The 23957-nt window shown below is 50.4% G+C and overlaps 5 protein-coding genes across 6 annotated transcripts; 1 reads left to right on the top strand and 4 right to left on the bottom strand.

Moving 5' to 3' along the window:
• Positions 1 to 2539: 2539 nt before the first annotated feature.
• Positions 2540 to 4759, top strand: LOC117849418 (uncharacterized). Its single transcript, XM_034730958.1, has one exon. It carries the CDS (start codon positions 2540 to 2542, stop codon positions 4757 to 4759), a length of 2220 nt encoding a protein of 739 aa, XP_034586849.1.
• Positions 4760 to 5565: 806 nt separating this feature from the next.
• LOC117848941 (carotenoid 9,10(9',10')-cleavage dioxygenase) lies at positions 5566 to 11743 on the bottom strand. Of its 2 annotated transcripts, none has more exons than XM_034730529.2 (14): positions 11462 to 11743; positions 11006 to 11076; positions 10727 to 10741; positions 9677 to 9788; positions 9266 to 9365; positions 9074 to 9136; positions 8207 to 8317; positions 7926 to 8110; positions 7611 to 7749; positions 7018 to 7135; positions 6837 to 6938; positions 6430 to 6681; positions 6190 to 6301; positions 5566 to 5843 (listed from the first exon to the last, which is right to left on the bottom strand). In XM_034730529.2, the coding sequence occupies exons 1-14, from the start codon at positions 11681 to 11683 to the stop codon at positions 5808 to 5810; spliced, it is 1638 nt and encodes a 545-aa protein (XP_034586420.1). In that variant the 5' UTR covers positions 11684 to 11743; the 3' UTR covers positions 5566 to 5807. The 2 variants fall into 2 exon arrangements, with proteins under 2 accessions (XP_034586420.1, XP_034586421.1); XM_034730530.2 differs by having other exon boundaries at positions 11006 to 11240; positions 11462 to 11596.
• Positions 11744 to 14244: 2501 nt separating this feature from the next.
• On the bottom strand, positions 14245 to 14985 carry LOC117850616 (uncharacterized). The gene has a single exon (XM_034732477.2). The coding sequence runs from the start codon at positions 14913 to 14915 to the stop codon at positions 14478 to 14480; it is 438 nt and encodes a 145-aa protein (XP_034588368.1). The 5' UTR covers positions 14916 to 14985; the 3' UTR covers positions 14245 to 14477.
• Positions 14986 to 16727: 1742 nt separating this feature from the next.
• On the bottom strand, positions 16728 to 17877 carry LOC117847112 (protein yippee-like At3g08990). Its single transcript, XM_034728274.2, has 2 exons — positions 17542 to 17877; positions 16728 to 17372 (listed from the first exon to the last, which is right to left on the bottom strand). The coding sequence occupies exons 1-2, from the start codon at positions 17644 to 17646 to the stop codon at positions 17040 to 17042; spliced, it is 438 nt and encodes a 145-aa protein (XP_034584165.1). The 5' UTR covers positions 17647 to 17877; the 3' UTR covers positions 16728 to 17039.
• A 183-nt stretch (positions 17878 to 18060) lies between these two features.
• Positions 18061 to 21181, bottom strand: LOC117847111 (cation/H(+) antiporter 28). Its single transcript, XM_034728273.2, has 4 exons — positions 20961 to 21181; positions 19803 to 20849; positions 18822 to 19721; positions 18061 to 18748 (listed from the first exon to the last, which is right to left on the bottom strand). The coding sequence occupies exons 1-4, from the start codon at positions 21102 to 21104 to the stop codon at positions 18383 to 18385; spliced, it is 2457 nt and encodes an 818-aa protein (XP_034584164.1). The 5' UTR covers positions 21105 to 21181; the 3' UTR covers positions 18061 to 18382.
• Between the last annotated feature and the right edge of the window lie 2776 nt (positions 21182 to 23957).

The following is a 23957-nucleotide window of genomic DNA, read 5'->3' as shown; positions in this document are numbered from 1 at the left end:
ACTTTGGCTTATGTTGAGAGAAATTCAACCATCTAAGTTTTGGCCTAAACTTCTGTTTCACGAGCTCGATAGTAATTGTTCAAAAATGTATAAATTACAGGTATATAAAGTTAGCTTTTGTTCCATTAGCTTCCATGATTCATTCTACGTATATAATTTTTTTATTTTCTCAATTTCATGATTTGTAGCCTGAACATTTATGAATCTGTGTTATTTCTACGTTTGATCTGCGGTCCTACTCATAGTAGGAGCAGGAGTTTCTAGAGTAACTTTTTTTTAAGAATCAACGGGGCTAAGAAAGCCCACCTAAACAATTTTCATTTCTCCAAAGATGGATTACAAGATCAGGCATGCATCCTTGTTGCCAAAGACAGTGATTATGATACATAATTGGATAGAAAAAAGAGAAAGGGAGCCGCAAGGGATTACAAATCGCAGCACAAACCCACCACAACGGATACAAAACAAAGACAGAGAAGGCACAATGAGCCGAGCCAATTCAAGCTCCAAAAGATGAAAGCCGAGGAAGCACCGGGAACGAACCACCACACAACAACCTTGCATGCCAACAACACCATCTTGCATACAAACGCCAAGCACCTTAGATAGCCCAATTCACAGGAGGAAGGAAGGCTGACAACGGGCAAGGATTAACCTCAACCTGAATCACTCCTCGCCACAAACTGGAAAACCGACTGGTACTTTGCGCCGGAGGTTGGTCATGGCCACCCGCAACTAGTGAAAAGCTAAACAGGATGCCAACAAATTCAGCGCACTACAACACGCACTGGGGCGAGGATTCCCTAGAGGGGAGTGCAGCAGAAAATTAGCAACCAATGCCAACCAAGCAAGGAGGGGCGAAGACAAGGCAAGAGCTAGCAGTAGCAGAAATTCAGCTGAGCTAAAATGGAGGTCGTGGCAGGAGAGTGAAGGGCAAACCGTGCGGAAGTGAAGCACCTCCCCGCGCGCCAGGGATGGCACTTTCGTTGCACGGCAAAAGGCACCAAAGTACAGGGTCATGCGGAGGTGAAGCACCTCCCCGCGCACCAAGCGTGACGCTTTTGCTGCACGACCATTGGTGCCCAAAGACCGAGGCACCACCGGCCTACCCTAGCGACTGAAGCGCCGCTGCATCCAAAGAACGCGGGATTGGTCAGAAAGGAGTGGGAGGGCAGCAAGCCAAGGGAAGCTGAAGGCGTTGCTGGGCCGCATCCAGATCAGGGACCGGTGATGTAAGCAGTCGAGGGGGCACAAACTCATGCCCCCAAGGTGGGCACGTGGCCACCCAAGCAGCAGCACATCTATGCCGGGGCGGAGCCGACGCAGCGACGGTGAGGCCCACACGTAGCATGGGGACGAACGCCCAAAGGATCCTGAGGACCCGTAGCACGGCTAGACCACGACGAGGTCCACACACAGCATGACGCGAAGGAGCTCGAGGACCAACAGCGGCCACGAGGGCAAGGACGCCAGCGACCTGGGTGCCCGCTCTAGCGTCCGGCGTCGACGTCGAGGACGAGGAGCGGGAGGTGGAGGACGAGGATTGGACGGAAGAGGTATGCGCTGACACACCGGTGGTAGCCGGCGGCAGCCACGAAGCCCCTCCCCCCGAATGGCGCAGCGATGTGAGGAGGAAGGGGCACGGGCGTCGAGCGGCCAGATCGAACCCGGGGAGGGGGGATCTAGCGCCTGGCCGCATCTTCAACTCGGAGACGAAAAAATAATTCTGCTAGTATTTTTCCTTCTCATGGGCGTAGAGCAGTAGCGGATCATCAGCCTTGAGCGACGCACGGAGCCACAGAGGATGATCAGCTATAGCAGTGCAACCAGTGCTGCAGCTTTTTGCATGCAGACGAACCGACAACCGATTGATCTCCCACAAGCTTCTTATATCCGCTTCGAATTGGAACTCGACGACTTGCTTCTCATCGAGTAGATTGATTTTGAAGTAAGATCCTTCAAGCTCGCCCGATAGTCTTGACGATCACCCCTACCTGGCGCGCTAGATGTCGGTGTTTTATACCCGGCAAACTACCGAGGGGTATCCCGAGGTAGTAGATTGGTTGGTGAGGGATCGTCAGACTTGGAACTCGAAGGTAAAAGCGAGGACACAAGACACGAAATTATACAAGTTCGGACTGCCAGTGTAGCGTAATACCCTACGTTCTATTTGAGGCGTTGTATATTGCGTCCTGCGCTTGGATGTTATTTGGTGTTGAGAATTTGATCCTCTGTTGTAGTTCTCTGAGGTCTTCGTCTACCGATCTAGGGTCCTCTGCCCTCCTTTATATACTCCAGGGGGCGGGATTACTAGTCGGTTACAAGAAGAAGTACTAATAGTATTACAAGTCGGTTACAAGGAGAAATACAGGAGAAATACTAATAGTATTACAAGCAGGATTACAGTGCAATAAATAAAGCAAACTCAGCTTCAAAAGTCGTTGAGATTCAAAATACAAAATAAAAGGGAAAAAAGAAAATAAAAGGCAGGCTCGATCTGTTGTCCATCGAATCCCATCTAGCTCAGCAACAGATCGACATGGCAGCGGCGGCGGTGGCGGCGAAGACGGCGTCGTCGCACCGGGCGTCGTTCGCTCAAGGCACTCACCAGTTTGACATCGTCGGGTACGGCGCGCTCAAGGCGCTGGGCCGCAGCCACTCCATCACGTCCGGCACCTTCCGCGTCGCCGGCCGTGACTGGGCCGTCGTGTGCCACTTGGACCCTGCCCTTGCGGACGTCTCCCTCGAGCTGGCGGCCGGCGACAACTCTGGGGCCGCCGTCACGGCGATGGCGAGCTTCGCCATCGACGATCCCACCGGCGGCAGCAAGCCCATGCAGATCGGAGACGGCGACAAGGCCACCGTGTTCACCCCGTCGTCCCGCGCCTTGAAGGTCCCGGTCCCCGACTCGTTCCATAAGCGGGAGGCGCGCTACGTCAGCGACGACCGCCTGAGGATCCGCTGCACCGTCCGCATCCTCGAGGAGGAGTCGCGGCCGACTGGCTACTGCTTCGTCGCCGCGCCGGCGCCGCCGGACATCACCGGGTGGCTCGCGACGCTGCTGGAGAGCGGGCGGCGGGCGGACGTCACGTTCGCCGTGGAGGCGAGCAGGTTCGACGCGCACAAGCTCGTGCTCGCCCTGCGCTCGCCGGTGTTCAGGGCAAAGTTCTTCGGAGACAGCCGGGACAGCAGCCAGGAGTGGTTCCGGGTCTACGACATTGGGGCCCCCGTGTTCGAGGCCATGCTCCGCTTCATTTACACCGACGAGCCACCGCCGGACATGACGACGGCCATGGCCCACGACCTGCTGGTGGCCGCGGACCTGTACGACCTGGAGAGGCTGCGGGTGGCGTGCGAGAAGTCGCTATGGGAGAGCGTCCAAACGGACGGCGTCTCAGCCGCCCTGTCGGTGCTACTGCGGTTGAACGGCCGGCAGAGCTGCCACCAGCTCGAGGACCTGTGCGTGGGCTACATCGCCGGCGCGTGGGACGCCGCAACGGCGACGGAGGAGTACAGGGAGCTCAAGGCGAGCTGCCCCGCGGTTCTCAACGACATCCTCGAGAAACTAGTAGTAGAAGCAAAGGCGAGCGCGTCGTCGTCGGAGAAGAGCTCGTCGTCGTCGGAGAAGAGCTCGTCGACGTACAGTGCGTCGGATGTGTGGAGGGGCACTCACCAGTTTAGCATCCTGGGGTACAGCGGCGTGCGGAGGATGCACGGCATGGCAGGCGAGTTCATCCGCTCCGGCACCTTCGAGGTCGGCGGCTACGAGTGGCAGATCCTCTACTACCCATCGGGCTACGATGAGTACAGCGACGACGACGTCGCCGTCTACCTGCAGCTGGTGACGCCCATTGATCCCGACCTCGTCGTGGAGGTGGCGGGGAGGTTCATGGTGGGAAGCCCCAACGACGTCAACGCCATGGTGGGGAGGTTCTGGCACAAGTTTTCGTACGATTACCCGGTGAGTGGGATTAGAGAGTTGGCCACCGTGGACGATGTAAGGTCAAATCTTGTGGGTCCAGACGACAGCCTCACGGTAGAGTGCCTCTTCGAGTTCGGAAACCGCATCGTCGCAACGACGGCCGCCGCCGGCCCCCGGGAGATGGCCGTGCCGCCGCCCAACACCTCCTGGCACCTTGAGAGGCTGCTGGAGGCCGCCATCGAGGTGGGGTCCGACGTCACCTTCGTCGTCGACGGGGAGTCGTTCCACGCGCATTCCCTCGTGCTCTCTGCGCGGGCGCCGGCCTTGTTGAAAGAGAGAGAGGCTGAAGAAGAGGTGAAGAAGAAAGCAGGTGGCACGAGCAAGGAGGAGGTGGTGGTCCTGCGGGTTGAGGGGATCACGGCCGTGGCCTTCAAGGCCTTGCTCCACTTCGTCTACACGGACGAGCTGCCGCCGCTGGACGATCTGGTACGCGCTGCAACTGCCGGCGACAGTAGTGTCCCGTCGTCGGAGACGAGCAGGACGCGGATGGCCCGCGACCTGCTGGCGGCCGCGGAGCGTTACCAGCTGGTGGAGAGGATGCGGCCCCTGTGCGAGAACCTGCTGTGCGAGGTGATCACGCCGGAGGACGCGGCGGCCACGCTGGAGCTGGCGAGGCGCCACGGCCGGCAAGAACTCAAGGCCTTCTGCCTCGACTACATGTCGTCGCCGGGCGTGCTCACGGCGGTGGTGGCCACCGACGGTTACAAGGAACTCTCCGCCGAGGCTCTCCGGGATATGCTCAACCACATAGCTTCTGCTGCTGCCTCGTCGTCCTAGTAGTAGTACAGTACCTAGTAACTTATTATCAATTCTACTATTCTACTGCCGACAATATTTATACGATTTATTTATTTATAAGTATACGAAATACTCCTACTGTAGTAGTAGTATTTGAATACTATGGATTGATAATAATAATCCAGCCAAGCCAAGACAAGAGCTGCCGCCGAGCCGGGACGCACGCATGCCCACCACGTATCAGCAGCGCATCAGCGCATGCTTGGTCACGCACACTAGCAAGCAGCAGACTATTCCATTTTTGGTTGCATCCAATCCGACTCTAAATCGTCAGTCATGGCTGACGGCCAGAAACACGCCGCCGTTGCCTCGCCGCTGGCGCTCGCCGGCCTCCTCTTGGTGCTCTGTGGCCTGACGCTGTCTGCCTCCCTCGCCGGCCTCGCCGCCTCTGCTCCTGCTCTTGAGTCCCGTGCTCGTCCCCGCGGCGCTTCTGGCTTGCCTGCTCGCGACGGGCGGCGCTGGCCCTCGGTGCCCTCGCCATCCTGTCTCGCCTGCTGCGCAAGGCGCCGGACGACCACGACTACGTGGAGCAGGGGAAGCGGCGCGTCGGGGGGGGTGGCGGCTGCGGCCGGCGAGTGGACGCCGCACGCCGCACGCCGCGCTGGCCGTCGTCAGCCACGGCCAGGGCGCCACCGACCACAAGAAGTCCAAGAATTACGACCACTACGTCGCCGGCCATATGGTACAGAACGCACGATGACACCGTCCCTACCACTTCCTTTTTTTAAAAAAAAAAACCGTCCCTACCACCCTGTACTACCTCGTAATCTTACGTACACCAACAATAATACAATACTCCAGTTATTACTATTATATGAATTCTGCTGTCATGTCTTTGCTGCCACAATAACAGAATTTGCAGGGCAGTAATAAACATGTTTAATTATATCCATGTCTAATGAATGGTAATGGCGACTTATAATAATAATTGCATATGAATTGTTTCAGACCTGCCAAGTATACACCTACAGCATTTCCATCCGCTCTTGTATACACGGGGGTGCGCAGAATCTGCAGTTGCTATATATTACCGCCCCTCTGCTGCTTGTTGCGCCAGTTGTTCCTGTTGCCAAGCACAATTCCAGCTTGTTTAAATGTAACATCAGGGAAATCCCAAGAAAATCTTAAAACTCAAAACACCAGAACAAGTTGAAATATAACACATGCCTACTATCACAGTTCTGATGCATGATATGCCACGGAATAGATGAATCTTGTTGACAGTACAGCCAGAAATATAGTGTGGTTCTCTCCTTTCTTATTGTTCAGTCGAAATGATCTTTCAGATTCTTATGGCCTAATGCCGTAACCAGATGCTGTGGCAAAATAAAATAATGCATAGCTTCTAAGAACCAACTAGCTACATTTCACAAATGCAACTCAACAAAAGCGCCAAAGATGATCATTACCTCAGTTACAAAGAAGGCATGGAATCCATAAGGAACTCTGTTAGGAAGCTCAACCACAGCAACTGGATCAGCAGACATTGTCTTCGCATCTATAACATTTACTTCAGATTTCCTGCATCCATGAAAACACATGTCAAATCATGAGATTAAGAGAAATAGACATATGCTCGGTATGTTGAGTTTTCCACATCAGAAGCACTGTCTGGGGATAAGAGGATACACAGCCAAGGAATGGAGTACCCTGTATTTTCGTCATGCACAAAGAATATCAAATAGCCATCGTCTTCTTCTCCAGATACACCTGGCTGCTTGGGAACAAAAATCGCCTCTGAACCAAATCTTCCGGGTCCCAGGTCATATATGCCTTGTATGTTTCCTCCCACTTCAAGTTCTTTCTTACCACTCTCCGGTTCAGCGTGCAGATCAAACTTTATGATGCCAGTCACCTTCGCGATGCTGTCAAGTATGGTGCAGTAGACATAACGCTGCTTCCTGTTCTCAACAAAGTGGCACGAATTAGAACGTCTAAGAGCTTCAGCAAGCATCTAATTATAATTTCTTAATGACCTTCAGTTTATAATATAGCCAACACGGAGGAAAAGGGGAAAACCATTGCTAACTGAAGTTTAAATTCCCAATAGAGGTACCTGCCAGTATAGCTCTCATTGACACGAGGAAAATCTACAGCAGACACTGACAGTTTCTTCTGTGAAGCAGCTCCAGTTTTCATGTTGAATCTCATCTCGTACCTACAAATTTAACATTAGGGAAAAGACAAGCACTGTATTACTTCAAATCAAAATAGAGTTCAAGATTGCAGGTACATACAACTCATTCCCAAAGTTCTCGAGCTTGTCACTTTGATGCCCATTCACCTTATCCAAATCAGGATTCTCAAGGCGGCAGGTAATGAGAACAACTTCGTCACCCTCTTCCCAAGCATTAGCTGCGACGACACATATTTCAAAAGATCAGCTCAAATTAAGAAAGTGCAGTGCATGGAACCACATAGCATAGCAGAGTAACACGAAAAAGATCAAGCTTTGGCTCTGTCTCCATTCTGTCAAACTACTGTTTTCGTGCTCATCATTCACCATCATGTCTCAAGTAGATGCTTGCTGTCGCTAATTCATCCCCAAAAGTATGTTCCTTTTCCTTCCTCCTAGTATTTGTTTATGTTTTTTATTTTTGTATCTCTAATAAAGATTTGGTTTCTTTTTTGGTACAATAGTTCATACTTATGAACAGGTTAATTCCAGTTTCATTTCTGCCCAAGGTGCCAAGCAGCTACTTTAGGACAATACAATGGAGTAGCTTCTGAAGACAACACAAGTTCTCAATAAATATAAACAAAAAGGTTTGAGCAGATTGTAGAAAGGCCGTAAATAAATATTTCAAAAAGAAAACTACAGGTGCCATACCATTGTGGAATATGAAGCAATTGGGGAGTTCAAACCATCTTATGAGTTTGTCATCCTTGGCATAGCGTGGGAGAATACCAAAACGAGCTTTCTTTGTAGGATCAAACTTGTAAATAAACTCACCGTTCTTCACCATTTCCTGTATACAAGAATATAGAATAACAAGGATCCAGTTAGGAAGAGATGTTTGAACATTTTATCAACTGCCGTTGAAATAAATATTAACTATGGCATCTGTCAGCTGAATATAAATAAATGGCACAGAAAATAATGTAAACAAGACCTTTTGTGCAGAAATACAGAAATATCATTCACCTTTGGTCGGAACAACAAAGGGAGGTCCATGAAAATAGAATAATTCTCTGTTATGGCAAAGTCATGCATCATTACAGATTCTGGTATTGTTATTGGCACAGGATCAAGCATAGCCCCATCTTTGGTAATCACACGATATGTACAGTAAGGAGGCTCATGTGAGTATCCAAAGGTGAACATTTCATCTGAAATAAGGGTAAATACAACATTAAACCCAAAACCGTCAGAAAACAAAAGGGAAAGCAAGAAATAGTATCAGATTATCAGGTCAGTGTAAATACCTGTAAATGGGTCGACTTTTGGATGGGCAGTGAAAGAATGTTTCAACCTTTTGTCATAATCCAACAAACCAAGAGTCTGCAAGTCTCCATCTTCCAGGACCTTAACTACATCTGAAAATGTGGCATGCTCTGCATGAGTATGGTTACTGCATGGGTGTGGGGTCTGTGGATGATAACAAGTTGCAATAAGCTGTAAAAATTATCATGAATCCAAGTGTGACTTTTGCATAGATGCAAGCAGAATGCACCAGTACAGTAAGGAAGAATATCTAGATTTGCCATGCTTTCGTGATTACCTCGGAAAAAATTGTCAAGATTCCTACAGTAGATTGCATATGAAATCAAAATCCCCCCCCCCCCAACCCACCCACAAAAAAAAACTATTGTATCTGTCTTACACAATGTGATATGTGATATCTCTTTACTGTGGTAAATGTTCTTTCTGATCTAAATCCTATTATGAAAGGATAGTTTGTGGGAGCAGAGGGCTAATACAAACTGTACTGGGTACAAATTTGTATCTTTTCTTTCCAAATTGGAGTCCTATTGTACCCTTTACATATACCCTCTATAGCTACATGGGACAAATGAAATCAACCAAATCTCCTCTGCATACCTTACACAGTGGATCATTACCTGAAATAGTGAATCCTACTTACTATTTCTGTACTGTCAAGCAAGTTCTAGCATATGATTTGTTCACTGTTCCTTGTTGCTACCTGAAATTCTGGGAGGAATTTTACCGATTTTCTTTATTACAAGAGTTAGCTGACAGATGATTTGTGAAGGACCAATACCGTTGCCTTCACAACGGGGCATATGTATATGTCCATAAAAAAAGAATGTCATAACAGGTTGCGAACTTACATGGCTTATCTGCTTCTGACAAGGCCATGAGTTTACCGTGATGATATATAAGTGCAGTATTAGCTGCAAAAAAGGGTATTAGACACACAAGTAGCCAAATAACCAACTTGTAGATTTACATCACGTAGAACAAAATAATGCCCCATAATTATACATGATAATGTTAAGACACTGCATAAGCTGAAGTGGTACCTGTCCCATATCCATAGGTAAAATCCAAGACTTTGAATTTTTTCCGAAGTTGTTGCATTTGGACCATAAACAATCCAAAGAATCCCTTCAGGTCTCCAATCTGGAAATAGTTGACAGAGAGGATAATCACATGCACGAATGATTTTGTAGGAGGTAGATGGACAAAGCTAAAAAAAGGTTGGGCATGTCAAATTTCAGTTGCAGCTTGCTAAAGACATTATGTATAGTATAGTATATGTATTCAGAATCTTAGTGAATCAAGTAAAAAGGTTATACTAAATATTTCCTTTCTGAGATGCACACTTACTAGTTATAGCTAATAGAACATACTTTGGGGATGGAGGCACTACAATGGTAAGTGGCTAGTTGCTAATAATATTTTTCAGGTTTTGAATAAAAAAAGTAGTTTACCTTCATAAACTTCGCTCCACCAAAATACTCTTCTTGCTTGAGGCGAGCAGTCTTCACATATCTTGATACATAGGTAGCTTTTCCATCTTTAATACGCATGGCATGAATCATCCTATTGAACAAAATGAAGATGTATCACAGTTATCACACCTAATAAATTATTTGCATGCCCGCTTGCATTTTTTTAAGAGTGTTCACATGTATTTCTTCGCCGCATCCTGATATTTCCTTTTAATATATGATTATTGACATGTTTATCATTCTGTTCCTTCATGTTTTCTTTTCTGGTGAGGACTGAAAAACAACCAGATTACATAAAGGACGTCTTAAATTGTTCATCCAGAATTGTATGTCATTGGCAGTAACTTTATTAATTTGTTTGAGTCACCAGCGGTAGCTGTGTATGGTGACAACTTTATGATAATATAATTGTACTAATTTTGATAAGTTATGAGTGTTGGATAGCTGAGGTATTTTACTCTCTGGAGCCTTAAATTAACTTCCACCGTAATACAGATTACAGAAGCATACAGTGGTTCTAAAAAATTGACAGCCAAATATAGGCAGAACTTCTGTGGCAACACTTGAAACACCAAGTAGTGATACACACTTGAAACATCAAGTAGTGATACACACTGAATTGAACAGAACAGTTGAATGCAAAGGGATAATCGAACAGGCAAATTATTTATGTGCCTCGAAACATAAACACACAAAAGGCCCAAGATAAAATTTGCAACATAGGAAGGATACACCGTAGTTACACATTAGATTTTAAAATGCAGCGAACAAGAGCTGAAATACAAGAAAATGTTTCAACCCTGCCACGCTGACAAAAGTTCTAAATTATTTTGCAGAACAAACACAAACTAAACTTGAATGCAGAATGTGGTTAAATTCATATTATATAATTGTAGTTAAAGCGTATTTGCTAAAAAGAATCATATATAGATAAATGGTATATGCAACTGGGAGCAGGAAAAAAAACGAATGAACAGCTAGGAAGTAGGAAACTGAAGTATTCCAAGTCAAGCGGGGTGTGTCACATACCCATCTCCATCAAACCTGCATAAAAGAAATTGAACAGTAAGCAGTCAATTACAAACACGGCATGAAAATGAGAATGGGCATTTGCATAAAAAGAAATAACATTTCATACAAGTAGTGTGCGTGTCAAGGAGATGCATTCCGTGAAACAATAACTGTAGTGCATACTATTAACTAAATGTCCTTGGAAGTGCAAAATGAAGTTAATCCCATTTACAGGAAACTGGAGTAGTGGCTGCCTCTTAAGATAAAGGGAAGTTGTGACGAAGAAAGAGTGAATACCAGTGATACCCAGCGACTGGAACGAACTTGGGATTAGGGCCGACCCTGACGAACTCACCATTCAAGCACTCCTGTAGATGGTCAAAAAGGAACAGAGCACAAAAGTGTGACAACAAAGAGAAGAGAAGGGTAATGATACAGAATACTCCCTAGAGTTGCAGGCTGTCTAATTCTGAACGAGCTATCCAAAATGGACGAGAAAAAACCCAAACAGAATGTGCCCCCTTGCTGAGTACTGTTAGACCCAAAAAGAATCATTAGTTTACGTTGACTTCAATAAATAGCCTTAAGTACAAGGAATCTGGAGTTTGGTCTAGTCAAAGGGCTGTATGGCATGCTGAGGAGGTGCAGAATCTCATCTGAACCCATGATTGACAGGAAAGGAAGGATTTTCTTTTTATATAATGTTTGTATGTATATATCTAGGTACCCAGAGGGAACGGGAATACTCCATACCGGGAGGTGTCCGCGGACGGGGAGGTCAGGTGCCGGCGGGGTCTCGTTAACGACGGGGGCGAAGTTGCCGGAGAGCCAGTGGAGGGGCTTGGTCTTGTCGTGGCCGAGGCGCACGGCGACGGACTCGAGCAGGTCGAGCGCCCAGGAGGCCAGCCCCTTGCTGGGGCGTGGCGCCGGCACCACCACGAGGCCGTTGTGCTGCTCCGCCTCCTCCGCCCCCATGGCTGCGGCTGCTGTGCTGACGAACTAGGGAGTGGTTGGAAATGGCGGGGAGAGAGAGAGAGAGAGAGAGAGAGAGAGAGAGAGAGAGAGAGGAAGCCAAGGGACGGAAGGGAAACACAAGGGATTCTCGTAGTGGGCCGGCCGGCAGTCTTGGAGTCTAGCGGCGGTGGCGCCATCAGCGATGCAATGCGGTAGTGGCCGCGCGCGTGGCCGCGTGGCTTGCTGCCGCTGGTAACACTCAGGGGATCGACGGCAACCACTACTCCTTGTTTACCAGGACCCGACCTGCTACTCCATTATCCTGTCGTTTTACTTTAATAATCCTCACGAATTATTTCTTCTTCTTGGAGAAGGGATCACCCTGTTTCCGTAAACCACTGAACTATCTAACCTGCTTCAGACCTAGATACTACTGCGGACGTATAGGGTCTGTATGGTTTTGGACGAAGTCGGTTGAGTTGGAGCTGATCCACTTTTGTGGATCGGAGCTAACTCATCTCATATTTGGATAGGTGGGTTGAAGCCGATCCAATCTTTTATTTGGTTGAGAGGGTTGGGATGGATGTCCTTTTAACACCATTAATTGTGGGCCCCACCTGTCATCTGCGGGGTCCACATGTCATCCTCTTCTATTTATTTTTTCCTCCCTTGCATCTTCTTCCTCCCGGCTTCTTCCCGCAAGACCCTCCTCCTCCCGGCTCCTCCCCGCCAGCGGATCCTTCCCGGCCGCCTTCACCCTCGGTTTCTTCCCTGACTTGCCCCGTCCCCGGCTTCTCCCCAGCTACCCTCACCCTTAGCTTTTCCCCGGCCGCCGGCGAGCCCCTCGCACCACTTGATCCTCCACAGCGCCGCCGGCCGCCACCTCCCTCCACGCGCCGCCCATCCCTCCCTCCTCCCTCCTTCCTTCGCGCGCCGCCCCTGCCGACCTCTGCGCCCCCGCCGACAGCTCCTCCCCGCGCACCGACGGCGATCAAGGGAGGCGCGCGAGCAAGCGCGGACGGAACCGAGGGAGGCGCGTGGGCGAGCGCCAGACGGCAGCCGTCTAGATCCGCACAATCCCTTCTTTTTGGAGGGATCGCTCCGACCCGGATCAAGGGAGAAGATTCCCATCTGGATTGGATCCAACCAAATAAGGGTCGAAGTGGATTGGCTCCAACCCAACCCACTTCAATCCCAGAACCAAACACTATGCAGTGATCACCCGGGGGCTGGAAGTATTTGTTCTTCAATTCAATTCAATTCAATTCCCTCTTCTTTGTTTTTTTATTTATATAGTGATCACGGGGGGCGGAAGTATTTGTTCTTCAATTTAATTCGATTCACTCTTCTTTGTTCTTTTTTATGTACGCCACATGAGAATTGAGAACGAGAGGTCGAAATGTGGTTTCGTTTTTTTTACCAAGAAAACTGACCCTCAGCTCTGCACATACCGAGGACTTATTCCATCCGTTCATGTTTAGTTTCACGGACTAAAGTCTAGTAGTAAGAGGATGTTTAGTTCCACGGATTAAAATCTACTGTCATATCGAATGTTTAGACACTAATTACTAATCAATTGCACGGGAACTGAATATGAGTCAGGCTAATTCGCTCATGAACTAATTATAAAAATACTAAATATGAGCTAATTATTAAACTAACTGCACTCGCGATACGAATCTATTAATTAGTGCATGATTTGATATGCTATAGTAAATATGTGCTAATCATGAATTAATTCTATGCTTTGACATGCTCAAGTGAATATGTACTAATCATAAATTAATTGGGCTGCAAATTCATCACTAATCATGAATTAATTAGGCTTAATGCAAATTCATCTCGCAAATTAATTAGATCACAAATTAATTAGACGAATTAGTCCAAGTTAATTCATCTCAGGTGCAATTGATTTTTTTATTTGTCTATATTTAATAGACCTTCATGTAATTGATTTTTTAATTTATCTATGTTTAATAGATATCAGGAACGAGGACATTGATTTTTGTAATTTATTTATGTTTAGTAGTAATTTATCAACGTTTAACATTGAGTCTCAGCCTTCGTGCAATTGATTTTTTAATTTATCTATGTTTAATAAAATAGATACATTGATTTTTGTAATTTATTTATGTTTAATAGTCATTTATCAACGTTTAATTAGGAGATTTTTGTAATATATCTATGTTTAATAAAATAGATACATTGATTTTTTGTAATTTATTTATGTTTAATAGTGATTTATCAACGTTTAATACTCCGGCCTTCGTGCAATTGATTTTTTAATTTGTCTATGATTTTGTAATTTATCTATGTTTAACAGACCAATTGATTTTTATAATTTATCTATGTTGTAATTTATCTTGTAATTTGTCTACGTCTATGTTTAATAGACGTTCATGCAATTGATTTTTGTAATTTATCTATGTTGATAGATCAGGACATGAGGACATTGATTTTTGTTTTTTGTAATTTATCTATGTGGATAGATCAGGACATGAGGACATTGATTTTTGTAATTTATTTATGTTTAATAGTAATTTATCAATGTTTAGGACATTGAGTGTCCTTGAGACTGAATAGAATCAAAACACCCCCTAAATTAACAATGCTGTTCTAAAAGAACAGCAGTGGCGATACAAAATATGTTTAGCTATTGATTTCGGTTACAAAAATATTTGCCAGTTGCTGTTGTACAAATTAAGAAACTTTGAAGTGGACTGCGAGCGCCCTTTTAGGCAGGCATACATAGTACACGGCATATGTGTGTATATATGGGACTAAATTAAGGAAAGGACGGACATGGACCAAGCTGCTACTCCTTAGTCTTGAGTTTGCCTCTGACGCAGGACTTGACCAAGCTCTTGATGCCCTTGCTCTTCTTCCTGCTGCTGCTGCTTCCCGCGCTCATCGTCGTGATGTTGATGTCCATGTCCTCCTCCATCTTGAGCACGCGGTCCTCCAGGACGCCGATGCGGTCCACGAGGGTCCCCTTGGCCTGCGCCTCCTCCAGCGCCTCCTTGGCCGGCCGGCGCCGCCAGGTCTTGCTCCCCCGCGGCGTGCTGGCGGCCGACGACGACGAAGCAGTGGACGGCGACCAAGCGCCTGATGCTGCTGTACTTGTACGGTGCCCGTGCTGCTGCATCGTCATCTCCTCCAGGTAGCCCAGCACCAGGTCCAGCCGGTCCACCCTCGCCATCATGCTCGTCGCCGGTGGAACCGCCGCCTGCTGCCGCGCAACCCAAGCCGCCATGTCTGTCCTAGCTTGTACTAACTATATCGATGAACGAGCGATGATACTGGGTTCTAGCTGCTTGCTGATCGTTGATGATTGATGGCCACGGATCCGTACGCGGGCTCCAAATTTATAGCCTACAGGCAGTACCAGTACGTGCTGAGGATCGGCCGGCGAGGACAGCGCAACACACGTGTCCATCAGCGCCGACGTGGCGGACGCGTGGCGCCTGGCCATGGAGGCGTGCTGCATGTGCTAGCTCGCCGGCGTAGCACGACCGGCCAGCAGTGGCTAGCTCGGTGCATCAAACTCTACTTGCACATGTGTCCGCCTCGGCACGCCACCCACTGTGGGTCGGTCGTCTCAACGTGCGCAGGCCTGGCACCAAGTAGTGGCGTGCCACGTGTACCTGCCTTTGCTTCGGAACCATCGAGAACTAGCGGCCACGCACGGGATAAGAACGGAGTACTACACATGTCGCGCCAATCTCCAGGTTTGGGGGTGTTTATACCTAGATTAAACTTCAGTAAATATATATTTACACGAATTTGGAGTATTAAATATTAACTATTTGATAAATATTTAGTCGAATTGGTATATAAACATTTAATATGATCCGAGCTAAAAATTAGTCTATGGATCCAAACACACGATAGTGACCTCGCCCCGTTCAATAGCTTTGTTCGGTACAATTTTTTCCAAGCACTCCCTCCATCACGTGAAAAGTACAATCTTAGTATTTGAAAAAAATCCTAAAAAAGTGCAATCCTAGAAAATAACTGCCCTGTTAATGGTCAACTCTAATTTGCATGTCAAAACTTGCTGCATGTGGTCAGCAAGTGGTCAACAAATACGGGTATTAGACTCTTTTTACGCCACCAATAATCTGTCTAAAAATTAGAATTGTACTTTTTATAGCACGGAGGAAGATGCCAATGTCTTATTTAGTTCATTGTAAATTTATACGACAGTGGAGGTACTGATACGAGTCACTTTGGGCCTGCCACCTTCGAGACGGACTCCATCGATTGAACGCATCTCCATCTTAGAATAACAGCTTTAGTTTAGTTAAACTCAGGTGGGTTTAATCAGTTAAGAGATGATTTGCACCAAATAAAATATAAAAATAATATTTGACATAAGAAATATCACACTTTTACAATATTAGAGAGATAAAAAATACACTTTTTCCTTATTGTAATAAAACTCATCTTCTCTCCCTTCTCGTAAATTCCTCCGGCCATATCATCTGATTACTATACCATATCATCACATTCATTGATGTGTCACGTCATCGAATGAAATCACCAATGAAGAGCCTGTTCGGCTGGACTTATAAGCCGGCTGAAAAGCTGAAACGGCTAATTTGTTATGAAAAAAAAATACTGTTCGGTGGCTGATAAGCTGAAGCTAACATGCCGGAAAGTAGCCTCATATTAAGTTTGATGGATTAAGTTTGATGGACTACAGGATCATTCTCAGTGAGACTTTCGTTCTCAACAAATAAAGTGACACCTTAACGTTTTTTATGATATGACAAGAAACGAATAAGGATAAAGAAGAACTGAATTTCATCACCATAAGACTCTGTATACACCTTTTCAAGATACTTTGTGCCTTGCACGTAGCGTTGAAACAACAGCAAACGATGAAATTTTGTATTATGTGAAGCTATTTTAACCCTGACCTAAAGTGTCATCCTGCTTATACAGTGTTATTGGAAACATAATAAATATGAAATGCTTATTTAAAATAAATCTGTAGCTACCAATCTATTTATTTTGGGACGGATGGATAATAGATTTGTCATCGAAACCGATTGCATTGTCATTGAGATATTGAACTAGTAAGAAGGTTTATTAGTTCGTTAATCGTTATCCCGCTGCGCTGCATGAAATTATTATATTTACAGAAGAGAAAAAGACTAGAGCGGAGAGGATCAGCTTGCTACCCTTGCCGATAAATACTCCTACTGCTGACAAATACTATTGCCAGGAGATGCCCGAAAAGGGCAGCAGCACAAACACCAAAATAACAAATAAATAAACTAAAATACTATTGTCAGGAGATGGAGATGATGGAATATTTACAAGCAAAGCATGGATCGATGATGACGGGAGGGACGGGGAGACCAATCGATCATCAATCGGAATCTTCTTCGCTCTGGTGATCGTCGTCGTCCTCGTCGCCGCCTCCGCCGCCGCCGCCGCCGCTTGAATTGGTGGTGGCGACAGCAACGGTTGAGGTGGTGGCGAGCACCTCGCGCCTGTCGAGGATAAACTTGCCTTCCTTGTACCGCTGCGTCTTGTCGACGGCGGCGAGGTACTTCCAGCCGAGGTTGCATCCGCAGGCGACGCAGAAGATGTCGCAGACGGTGTGCCACCCCGTCGTCATCGCGCGCTCCTCTTTCTCCCCAACGGTCACGTTCACCATCTTGGCGAACAGGTAGGCCTTGCCGTGCTTGCAACGGAACATCTGCTTGTTTTTACATATTTTGTTTAGCAGCAATCATCAGATCAACAACGCAACGCAAGCAAAGAGATCAGATCAGAGCAGATCAGATGGAAATGGAATGAATCAATCAAGAAAAAGAAAGAAAGAAAGAAAGAAAGAAAGAAAGAAAGAAAGAAAGAAAGAAAGAGACCCTGGAGATGATGTCGGTGGCGTAGGCGAGGTGCGTGTCGCAGTGCTTGCAGCGGTAGATGGCGGCGCCCGTCGCCGGCAGGCTCACCAACAGCAGCCGCCCCATCTCGAATTCCTTTGGTCGATCTCGTCGCCGGCCGCCCTGTACCACCACCTGCAAGGCTGCAAATTGCAATCGAATCCAACCCAATCTGAGGATGAGTGAGATGGACGAGGACTGCCGCCGGCCAATCGATCGATTGATCTCGATCAGGAGGGGAATGGGGGAATGGGGGAAGTGGGAGGAAGGAAAAGGAAAAGGGGAAGGAGGAAACTCTGGGGGAAACGGAAAGGACGACGACTCGGTCCTCTGTCCAAGTTGCCCCGTCCGTCCGTTACCAAATTACCACGCCACCAAACCAAACAAGGCCGTCCGGCCCAACAACAAATACTGGGCTTGGCCTCCTAAACCGACTGGACTCATCCATCCCTCCGATCCTTCCACTAATAAATGATCTTCTCTCGGTGGATTTGGTGGTGCTTGTTGTGTTGTGTGCGCGGCGGTGCTGCCGGCGGCCATGGAAGACCGCCGCGCCGCCGGTTGGATGGAATGGTTGACGTGACGGCCATGTCCGTCCTTGAGATGATTGGATTTGCGGTAGAGGGATCTCAACCTGCTGCCTGATATGATAAACTAATAAGTGACTCTATATAATATACGCATGATGCTACTACACTCACTGTGGTCTGTCGTTACATCCATCCATCATCTACTCTGCCCGGCCGGCCTGCCATTGCCAACACATCTCATCTCTAGCGACGCAAGAAGAAGAAGAGGAGAGAAACAAGCTACGTACGAGCGACTACAATGGCATGAACTCCTCGTCGATGACCTTGTAGTGCTTCTTCGCGTCGTACTGCTGCACGATGAGCACGGATGCGGTGGCGGAGAAGTCGGAGGAGGCCAGGATGTCGCCGACGGGGCCCAGCTCCAGGCACTCGGCCCACTCGTCCAGCCCCTCCGTCAGCACCGAGCTGCGGTCGCGCCCGCGGCCCACCACGAAGAGCCGGTACTCCGCCTGCAGCGCCCGCAGCACGGCCACCAGCTCCGCCCCGTCCGCCACGTGCTTCTCCAGGTAACCCATGCCATGGCCGCCGCCGCCGCCGCCGGGACGGCTGCTCCCGGCCACGTGCTTCCGGTAGAACTCCGCGAAGAACTTGTCGTCCACCTGCATTCATTTTTTTTTAATTAGCGGCTGGACCTGCATTCATTTTTTTTAATTAAACAGCTCATAGCACCACCTGCATCTGCGCCTCCTCCTGCCCCAGCGCCGACGACGCGCCCACCCCCCGCCGGCTCGCCTTCGTCTCGAACAGGCTCGTCCGCGCCCTCCACCGCGCCTGCGCCGTCGCGTTCTGCACCACGCGCAGCGCCGTCAGCCGCACGCCGGGGTGCTTCGACATGAGCGCCGCCAGCGTCAGGGCCTCGCGGTCGTCGGCGCCGCCGATGAACACCACGACCACCGGCTGCGGCCCATCCCGGTTGCCCTTCCCGAGGCCCCGGTCCACGACGACGCCGACGGAGCACGGTGCCAGCTGAAGCACCTTCTGGTTGACGAGCCGGAACCCGAAGTGGCCCGGGTCCATGGTCCCGTCCGGGCGCTGCGCCTTGTGGAAGGGCAGCAGCACCAGCGCCGCCATGGCGTCCTCGGCGCAGATGCACACGTCGCTGTGCATGTCCTGGAACGAAGACAGCGCCAGCAGCCGCCGCACCTTCACGCCCTCGCCGCCCTCCGCCTGGTACGCGTCCAGCGCCTCCCCGATGAGCTTGCGCATCTCCGACACCTCCTCGTCAACCACCGTTACGCCGTCGAACCCGCCGCCCCGGACGATGGCCGCCGCCGTCTGGTCCGTCATCTGCACCATGTCCACGGCGTACACGGCCAGCTCGCCGCCGCCGCCGCCCCGCCGCAGCGCCTCCATCAGGTACGCCAGCGTCGGCACGTCCTGCGGGCCGTGCAGCCCGACGACGAGGCGCAGCTCCGTGGAGGGGTCGTGGTGCTGGAGGCCCATGAGGCGCCACTGCACGCTCCGGCGGGCCCAGGAGGCGATGCCCATGCCCACCATGGGGGTCACGGCCACGTTGAGGGCGACCATGAAGATGATGGCCATGAAGGACTTGTCAGTGATGATGCCGGCATCCTGCATCGCATATTGTTGATCATCATTTGATCTACGACGGCGACGACGACGAATCCAACAATGCAATCCAAAACAACTAACAAATGCTGCCTGCGCGCAGTAGATGTGGAAGTATCCCTTGACGTTGAGCAGCATCCCTAGCGCCAGCGCCTCGAGCCATCCGAGCCCCCGGAGCAGCCCCGCGGCGGCGCAGCCCGTGAGCTTCCCCAGCGTGCCCATGACGGTGACGAAGAGGACCTTCCACCATGGGAAGGGCAGCTCCATGACGAAGGCGCGGAAGCCCTGGGTTTGGGGCCCCAGCCCGGCCACCTCGATGTCATCCGTCGTCTGCCTGAGCGAGAGGCAGACGTGGCTGACGTAGAGCGGCAGCACCATGGATGTGAGCACGAGGTTGATCTTGCTGACGAGCAGCCGCGACACCCTGCCCTCGCTCGGGAACGCCAGCCCCACCAGGAACGCCGCCATGTTCACGTCGAGCCGCAGCGCCGAGCTCAGCCAGCACAGCGCCGCCGCCGCCAGCGCCACCAGCGACAGGTCGAAGCCGCGCATGCGCCGCCCCTCCGGGTTGCGCCCGCCCACCCACTCCGCCATGGCCCGCGACACGAACGCCGACACGATCACGACGACGAGGACGGCCGCGGTGAGCACCGGCTGCACGATGGGGGAGTCGGAGCCGTCGGCGCCGGCGTCGCGCCAGATCATGCTTCCCACGGCGATGAGCATGGTGGTGACCATGTCGGAGGCGAGGCCGGCCCCCACGGCGAGGCGCCCCACGGCGGTCTTGGCGATCTTGAGGTCGGTGGTGAGGCGGGTGAGGACCGGCGAGGCCGTGTTGGAGAGGACGGCGGCGAGGCCCAGGAAGGAGCGCAGGGAGCGCTCGTGGACGACGCCGGAGGTGGCCTTCATGAGCGGCATGTGGAAGAGCGTGACGAGGACGGAGGTGGAGAGGATGCCGGCGTAGGCGACGACGGCATCGGCGGTGGGGGCGTCGAGGAGCGTGCCGGGGTCCATCTCGACGCCCAGCGCGAAGAGGTAGGGCGCGAACACGAACCCGCCGATCTTGCCGAACACCAGGCTGATGGCGTTGGTGAGGGAGAGAACGCGGAACTGGGCAAGCACGATGCCTAGCTGCCATGAACAATATGATATGATTTGATTTGATTTGATGCCGTGGTCAATTCAAACAGAAGATGAATGATATTCAAACGGAAGATGAATCATATTCAAACAAGGTCTCACCAAAAGATCGGAGAACACGCGCGGCTGGTAGACGTTTCGGAGCAGCGCGTGGAGGAGCTTGCTGGTCACCAGGATGGCGCCGAACTCGAACAGGATGGTGTTGTAGTTGGCCGACAGGATGCTGCTCGTCATCGAGCAATCCATGGCGATCAATCCTTTCGATCGATCAGTTTAGCTTCAGCTTGTTGCAGTTTAGATCAATCACTTGGAATTTCGAATTCCTTCCCGACGATGAACATGGATCGATGATCGAGCTGCAGAACGTCTGAGGCGGAGAGCATTTTGCGCGGGCCCTTAGTTTCCCTCATCAATCATCTCTACCTAGTTAGCTTCTAAAATTAGCTGCTCGATCGCATTCCGCGCCGAGAACCGAAGATTGTGTGGGTTATAGCAATTAATAAAATTGGCCTCTGTTGATTGATTCTACAGTACTCAGTATCCAACGCCTGCATCAGCTACCAATAAGCTATTTATTGGTAATACTACTACTACTGGAATCAGTCATCTGTTTTACTTCTCCTTGTACAAGCAGAGATTCTTTTACTGATGCAGACAGTCATGCTACTGCTAGCTGCTGGCGCTGAAAGCAATATGCAAGCTTATTGTTGCAGATGATGATCTCATCTGACTAGTTCCATTTACATCCACCTGTATACTACCGCTCTGATTTTGTACTGGCCGGTGCACCTACCAGCGCTGTGCTCTTCACACAAGCTAGCTACGGAGGGATGACTTGTCATCCATGCAAGGACCCAGAGGGACCTCGGAGCTCGGTGGATCGATTCGGAGCAGTCCAGTATGGGGATGCAGTCAGTCACCTAGCAGAGCAGACTAGCGCTGAATCTTATCGCCCCGCCAACAAATTCAATTCATCATCAACTTCCTGTGTGCAAATTTACGCCACCGTCTTTTCAGCATTCATTCAAACCATACTGCCAGCGAAATTCTACTGTTCCTCCGATCCGTGTATGCATATTTTTTTTACTATTTCACTACCAGAAAAGTCGGATTTCCACTCCTTGTACAGATTTCATGCCAATGGCGACTAGCTGGCCCATGGACTCGCAGAGTCGCAGGGGTGGAGTTGGTGTCTTTAGCAGAGGGCAGCACTAAAATTGGTGCTGCCATTGGTTGCCGAAAGCAAAGCAAGAGAGGGGTAGCTGAATTTCTATGAGACGTACTCCTCGTTTGTTAAAAAAAAAAAAGTGATCTTTTTTGTTGGGGAAAGCTATACGAGCATTTCTACTCCTCTCCACACTCGAATTTTGCTGCCCAATCATTCCATGACACAACACCTTCTTCTTGAGCTCATGCAACAACTTCTTCTTCAGCTCCGGCAAGTTAGGGTTCGAGGTTGGGGGTTACTTGTGGCCTCCGGGTGTAGAAGGACCTCCGGGTGGCTCGCCGGTCGGCGGTGGTGGCGGTCGAGACGGCGGGTGAGCGGAGGCGGCGAGGCGCCGCCGAAGCCGAGCGGCGGCGGACCCCGGTTGGGGCGGTGGAGGTGGCGGGGGCGAGCACCGGCGGAGCGGTGGAGACAGCGGCAGGGGATCCGGCTCGCCGCCGGAGACGGGCAGGGCGGCAGCGAACCCCTGGGGGCCGTGCTCGTCGGCCATGTCGCGCGGTGCGCCAGCGTGTTCACCAGCCGATGCGCGCTCCCGATGATCGACGGGGAGGCAGCCGCGCCGGCTTCTTCAGGAGCTCAAGGAAGGCAATGGCCAACAGGGACAGCAGCATGGCCGAGCACAGGAGCAGGAGTCCACCATAGTCCTTGTGTGATTGCATGGCAGCTGCAGAAGCGCGTCAGTTGCGAGTGTTCAGTATTAGCCACAGTAGATCATGAATGGATAACCGATATAATGGCAAACTCATTAATTTTAGAAAGCTCAATTGACCGCACAGGCCCCGGGCATGCAAACTTGAGCACTTGCTCAAGTTTGCATGCCTGAAGCAGGCGTGCAAAGTGCTGCAGGCTTTGTGCTGGATGGATGAATTCCATTCCATGGACAGAGTGCTGCAGGCTTACAGAGCCTTCGTCGTCGGTCGGTCATTTACTGCCGGGTAGCAGTACGTAGTAAGTACAACCGATCCGATCCGATCCGAGATGATCCATCCGTGGGTGCAGCGCAGAGAGGCGCCGTGTCACGGTAGATGCCTGAAGCAGGCATGGTTGCTGAATGCAGATCCTTAACTGCACCAGCCGCACGGAATGATCTCCAGCTTCTTGTATCTTCTCCTCATCTCCGACTCCGAGTACAGCAGCAGCTACTGTGTGGAGTCAGCTCTGGTGCCTACTGTGCATTTACTTCTCTCACCTGTACTTCACCGCCGCCCATTACTCACTATAGCACTCGGTGCTCCTGCTCGTCTATATAACGGGCTCCATAGCTCGCGACCTCTTGCACCGGCCGAGCTAGCTACAACAAGTCGCGCTCTAAGCAGCTAGCAGGTCTCTGCACCGATCCGATCCGAGATCGATATGATCGAGATGATGGTAGCTACTAGTAGGTGTAGGTCCACCGCCATGGCGTGCTGCTGCCTTCTCCTGATGGTCGCCATCATTCTGCATGATGCTGCTGAGGCCAGAGACATGCCTACTGCTACTACCACTGTGCCAGTAGCAGCCATGGCGGCGGTCACCACTAACGGTGGTCAGCACAGCAATAGCGCTGCCGTCAACAACAACGACCAGAAGACCTTCCTGGGCAGCGGCCTGGGAGGAGGCTACGGCGCTGGCGTCGGAGGCTTCGCTGGCGCCGGTGGCGTTGGCGGCCTAGGCGGAGCCGTCGGGGGCATCGGCGGCGCGCTCGGAGGCGTTGCCGGTGGCCTTGGTGGTGTTGGTGGCGTCGGCGGACTCGGAGGATTTGGGCCGCTTGGGGGCGCTGGCGGCGGAGTCGGAGGCCTTGGTGGGCCGCTTGGTGGCGGCGGCGGCCTAGGCGGACTTGGTGGTGGAGGTCTTGGCGGCGGCAGCGGAGGAGGCCTCGGTGGCGGCGGCGGGCT

The sequence above is a fragment of the Setaria viridis genome, chromosome 3, assembly GCF_005286985.2.
Source record: "Setaria viridis chromosome 3, Setaria_viridis_v4.0, whole genome shotgun sequence".
Lineage (NCBI taxonomy): Eukaryota > Viridiplantae > Streptophyta > Magnoliopsida > Poales > Poaceae > Setaria > Setaria viridis.
Note: the sequence above shows the minus strand (reverse complement) of the source record. Positions and strands in the feature narration are given on the sequence as shown.

What these genes read in the sequence shown, in the direction of transcription:
- LOC117849418 (XM_034730958.1), top strand. Translation starts at nt 2,540, where the DNA reads ATGGCAGCGGCGGCGGTGGCGGCGAAGACGGCGTCGTCGCACCGGGCG.
- LOC117848941 (XM_034730529.2), bottom strand. Translation starts at nt 11,683, where the DNA reads ATGGGGGCGGAGGAGGCGGAGCAGCACAACGGCCTCGTGGTGGTGCCG. An exon ending in CCGTCCGCGGACACCTCCCG is followed by an intron (nt 11,077 to 11,461) that starts GTATGGAGTATT and finishes GACCATCTACAG; the next exon opens with GAGTGCTTGAATGGTGAGTT. An exon ending in AAAAGTCGACCCATTTACAG is followed by an intron (nt 8,111 to 8,206) that starts GTATTTACACTG and finishes CCCTTATTTCAG; the next exon opens with ATGAAATGTTCACCTTTGGA.
- LOC117850616 (XM_034732477.2), bottom strand. Translation starts at nt 14,915, where the DNA reads ATGGCGGCTTGGGTTGCGCGGCAGCAGGCGGCGGTTCCACCGGCGACG.
- LOC117847112 (XM_034728274.2), bottom strand. Translation starts at nt 17,646, where the DNA reads ATGGGGCGGCTGCTGTTGGTGAGCCTGCCGGCGACGGGCGCCGCCATC. An exon ending in CCACCGACATCATCTCCAGG is followed by an intron (nt 17,373 to 17,541) that starts GTCTCTTTCTTT and finishes AAAAACAAGCAG; the next exon opens with ATGTTCCGTTGCAAGCACGG.
- LOC117847111 (XM_034728273.2), bottom strand. Translation starts at nt 21,104, where the DNA reads ATGGATTGCTCGATGACGAGCAGCATCCTGTCGGCCAACTACAACACC. An exon ending in GCGTGTTCTCCGATCTTTTG is followed by an intron (nt 20,850 to 20,960) that starts GTGAGACCTTGT and finishes TGTTCATGGCAG; the next exon opens with CTAGGCATCGTGCTTGCCCA. An exon ending in AGGAGGAGGCGCAGATGCAG is followed by an intron (nt 18,749 to 18,821) that starts GTGGTGCTATGA and finishes AAATGAATGCAG; the next exon opens with GTGGACGACAAGTTCTTCGC.